At 38.4% G+C, this 5,000-nt stretch overlaps 1 protein-coding gene across 2 annotated transcripts in view; it reads right to left on the bottom strand.

The window, feature by feature from the left end:
• LOC110504259 (prospero homeobox protein 1-like) overlaps window positions 1–5,000 on the bottom strand; it is a 128,761-nt gene that overhangs the window by 113,283 nt on the left and 10,478 nt on the right. For both annotated transcript variants that reach the window (XM_090221354.1, XM_090221353.1), the window contains exons 3-4: window positions 2,195–2,761; window positions 1–15 (exon numbers count right to left, since the gene is read on the bottom strand). The exon at window positions 1–15 is cut by the window's left edge and continues 1,185 nt beyond it. In XM_090221354.1, coding sequence (XP_090077480.1) covers window positions 1–15; window positions 2,195–2,761 — 582 coding nt within the window. The remainder of the gene's footprint in view (window positions 16–2,194; window positions 2,762–5,000) is intronic.

Raw genomic sequence — 5,000 nt, 5'->3', positions numbered from 1 at the left:
CTGACGAAGCTGTTTCTGTAGAACAATACAAACTATTAAAATACACTATTGAACTTAATACAGAAATCAATCAATAACAAATGGATAAACATATCAATAAATACAGTATATACATGTATAAATCAATCAATAAATACAGTATATACATGTACAGTGCCTTGCGAAAGTATTCGGCCCCCTTGAACTTTGCGACCTTTTGCCACATTTCAGGCTTCAAACATAAAGATATAAAACTGTATTTTTTTGTGAAGAATCAACAACAAGTGGGACACAATCATGAAGTGGAACGACATTTATTGGATATTTCAAACTTTTTTAACAAATAAAAAACTGAAAAATTGGGCGTGCAAAATTATTCAGCCCCCTTAAGTTAATACTTTGTAGCGCCACCTTTTGCTGCGATTACAGCTGTAAGTCGCTTGGGGTATGTCTCTATCAGTTTTGCACATCGAGAGACTGAAATGTTTTCCCATTCCTCCTTGCAAAACAGCTCGAGCTCAGTGAGGTTGAATGGAGAGCATTTGTGAACAGCAGTTTTCAGTTCTTTCCACAGATTCTCGATTGGATTCAGGTCTGGACTTTGACTTGGCCATTCTAACACCTGGATATGTTTATTTTTTAACCATTCCATTGTAGATTTTGCTTTATGTTTTGGATCATTGTCTTGTTGGAAGACAAATCTCCGTCCCAGTCTCAGGTCTTTTGCAGACTCCATCAGATTTTCTTCCAGAATGGTCCTGTATTTGGCTCCATCCATCTTCCCATTAATTTTAACCATCTTCCCTGTCCCTGCTGAAGAAAAGCAGGCCCAAACCATGATGCTGCCACCACCATGTTTGACAGTGGGGATGGTGTGTTTAGCTGTGTTGCTTTTACGCCAAACATAACGTTTTGCATTGTTGCCAAAAAGTTCAATTTTGGTTTCATCTGACCAGAGCACCTTCTTCCACATGTTTGGTGTGTCTCCCAGGTGGCTTGTGGCAAACTTTAAACAACACTTTTTATGGATATCTTTAAGAAATGGCTTTCTTCTTGCCACTCTTCCATAAAGGCCAGATTTGTGCAATATACGACTGATTGTTGTCCTATGGACAGAGTCTCCCACCTCAGCTGTAGATCTCTGCAGTTCATCCAGAGTGATCATGGGCCTCTTGGCTGCATCTCTGATCAGTCTTCTCCTTGTATGAGCTGAAAGTTTAGAGGGACGGCCAGGTCTTGGTAGATTTGCAGTGGTCTGATACTCCTTCCATTTCAATATTATCGCTTGCACAGTGCTCCTTGGGATGTTTAAAGCTTGGGAAATCTTTTTGTATCCAAATCCGGCTTTAAACTTCTTCACAACAGTATCTCGGACCTGCCTGGTGTGTTCCTTGTTCTTCATGATGCTCTCTGCGCTTTTAACGGACCTCTGAGACTATCACAGTGCAGGTGCATTTATACGGAGACTTGATTACACACAGGTGGATTGTATTTATCATCATTAGTCATTTAGGTCAACATTGGATCATTCAGAGATCCTCACTGAACTTCTGGAGAGAGTTTGCTGCACTGAAAGTAAAGGGGCTGAATAATTTTGCACGCCCAATTTTTCAGTTTTTGATTTGTTCAAAAAGTTTGAAATATCCAATAAATGTCGTTCCACTTCATGATTGTGTCCCACTTGTTGTTGATTCTTCACAAAAAAATACAGTTTTATATCTTTATGTTTGAAGCCTGAAATGTGGCAAAAGGTCGCAAAGTTCAAGGGGGCCGAATACTTTCGCAAGGCACTGTATAAATCAATCAATAAATACAGTATATACATGTATAAATCAATCAATAAATACAGTATATACATGTATAAATCAATCAATAAATGAATATAAAATATATATAAATAATAAACAATATATTGAGACATATAAATAATGAATAAATTATGTTCTACATTAATATATAGATAGCTGTAGGAATAGAAACATGATGTTCTACATTAATATATAGATAGCTTTTGGAATATAAACGTGTCACGTTTCAAACTCAACTTTTGCCACTTTTCAAACAAATGGACATATTTACAACTCACTACCAAAGCTTGAAGTGCGTGGTGTGTGTGTTTGTGTTTGTGTGTGTCTGTGTGTTGTGTCTGTGTATGTGTCTCTGTGTTGTGTCTCTCTGTGTGTGTGTGTGTGTGTGTGTGTGTGCATCCCCTCACCTGCATATCCTCTAGCTGTAGTTTGAGTTGTCGTCTCTCCTCTTGCCTCTTCTCCTGTCTGACACACACCAGCTGGGTAAAGGACTGTTGTTGCTGCTGGGGGAGACGCTGCTTTCTCTTGTTCTCCCTGTACACCTCGCCTCTAGTCTCCCCCCGACTCTCCCTGTACCCCTCTCCCCCTCTTGAGAGAGACCCAGGGCTGGGAGGCTGCAGTGGGGGACAGTTCCTCTCCCTGTCCTCTCTTCTCCCCGTCTTGTTCCCTTTCTCTCGGTCCCTGTCCCTCTCTCTGGGATGGAGAGCAGGTGGAGCAACGCAGGGGGAATGGCTCATGCCCCGAATGATGTTCTCCACCCTGGCCCGTTTGGCACGCAGGTGCTCGTCCGTGAGGCGCTCCAGGTCCAGAGGGGTGAGAGAGGGGTGGGGGGGAGGGGGGCGGCCGAAGGGGGGGAGGCAGGGGGAGGAGGGGGCAGGAGAGGGGGCGAGGGGGCTGTCTCTGTCTCGGGAGGAGTTACTGCAGACATCCTCCGCTTGGAAATCTGACCCAGCGCTGGAGAGACCGCCACTACCCTGGAAGAAAGGAACGGATGGATGGATGGATGGATGGATAGATAGATGGATGGATGGATAAATAGATAGATGGATGGATGGATAAATAGATAGATAGATGGATGGATAAATGGATAGATAAATAGATGGATGGATAAATAGATGGATGGATAAATGGATAGATGGATGGATGGATAAATGGATAGATGGATGGATGGACAGACGGATGGATGGATGAATAAATGGATGGATGGATGGATGGATGAATAGATGGATGGATAAATAGAGGGATGGATAGATGAATGGATAAATAGATGGATGGATAAATAGATGGATGGATAAATAGAGGGATGGATAGATGGATAAATAGATAGATGGATGGATGGATAAATAGATAGATGGATGGATGGATAAATGGATAGATGGATGGATGGACAGACGGATGGATGGATGAATAAATGGATGGATGGATGGATGAATAGATGGATGGATAAATAGAGGGATGGATAGATGAATGGATAAATAGATGGATGGATAAATAGATGGATGGATAAATAGAGGGATGGATAGATGGATGGATAAATAGATGGATGGATAAATAGATGGATGGATGAATAGACAAATAGATGGATGGATGGATGAATAGATGGATGGATGAATAGACAAATAGATGGATGGATGGATGGATGGATAAATAGATGGATGGATAAATAGATGGATGGATAAATAGAGGGATGGATAGATGGATGGATAAATAGAGGGATGGATAGATGGATGGATAAATAGATGGATGGATAAATAGAGGGATGGATAAATACATGAATGGATAAATAGATGGATGGATAAATAGAGGGATGGATAAATAGATGGATGGATAAATAGAGGGATGGATAGATGGATGGATGGATAAATAGATGAATGGATAAATAGAGGGATGGATAAATAGATGGATGGATAAATAGAGGGATGGATAGATGGATGGATAAATAGATGAATGGATAAATAGATGGATGGATAAATAGATGAATGGATAAATAGATGAATGGATAAATAGATGGATGGATAAATAGATGGATGGATAAATAGAGGGATGGATAGATGGATGGATAAATAGATGAATGGATAAATAGATGAATGGATAAATAGATGAATGGATAAATAGATGAATGGATAAATAGATGAATGGATAAATAGATGGATGGATAAATAGATTAATGGATAAATAGATGAATGGATAAATAGATGGATGGATAGATGGATGGATAAATAGACGAATGGATAAATAGATGAATGGATAATTAGATGAATGGATAAATAGATGAATGGATAAATAGATGAATGGATAAATAGATGAATGGATAAATAGATGAATGGATAAATAGATGGATGGATAAATAGATGAATGGATAAATAGATGAATGGATAGATGGATGGATAAATAGATGAATGGATAGATGGATGGATAAATAGATGAATGGATAAATGGATGGATAAATAGATGGATAAATATATGGATGGATAAATAGATGGATGGATAAATAGAGGGATGGATAGATGGATGGATAAATAGATGGATGGATAAATAGATGGATGGATGAATAGACAAATAGATGGATGGATGGATGAATAGATGGATGGATGAATAGACAAATAGATGGATGGATGGATGGATGGATAAATAGATGGATGGATAAATAGATGGATGGATAAATAGAGGGATGGATAGATGGATGGATAAATAGAGGGATGGATAGATGGATGGATAAATAGATGGATGGATAAATAGAGGGATGGATAAATACATGAATGGATAAATAGATGGATGGATAGATGGATGGATAAATAGATGGATGGATAAATAGAGGGATGGATAAATAGATGGATGGATAAATAGAGGGATGGATAGATGGATGGATAAATAGATGAATGAATGGATAAATAGATGGATGGATAAATAGATGAATGGATAAATAGATGAATGGATAAATAGATGGATGGATAAATAGATGGATGGATAAATAGAGGGATGGATAAATAGATGAATGGATAAATAGATGAATGGATAAATAGATGGATGGATAAATAGATGAATGGATAAATAGATGAATGGATAGATGGATGGATAAATAGATGAATGGATAAATAGATGAATGGATAAATAGATGAATGGATAAATAGATGGATGGATAAATAGATGAATGGATAAATAGATGAATGGATAAATAGATGAATGGATAAATAGATGGATGGATAAATAGAT

The sequence above is a fragment of the Oncorhynchus mykiss genome, chromosome 25, assembly GCF_057628025.1.
Source record: "Oncorhynchus mykiss isolate SJ-2025 chromosome 25, ASM5762802v1, whole genome shotgun sequence".
NCBI lineage: Eukaryota > Metazoa > Chordata > Actinopteri > Salmoniformes > Salmonidae > Oncorhynchus > Oncorhynchus mykiss.
This window is presented reverse-complemented; position numbering and strand designations above follow the sequence as displayed.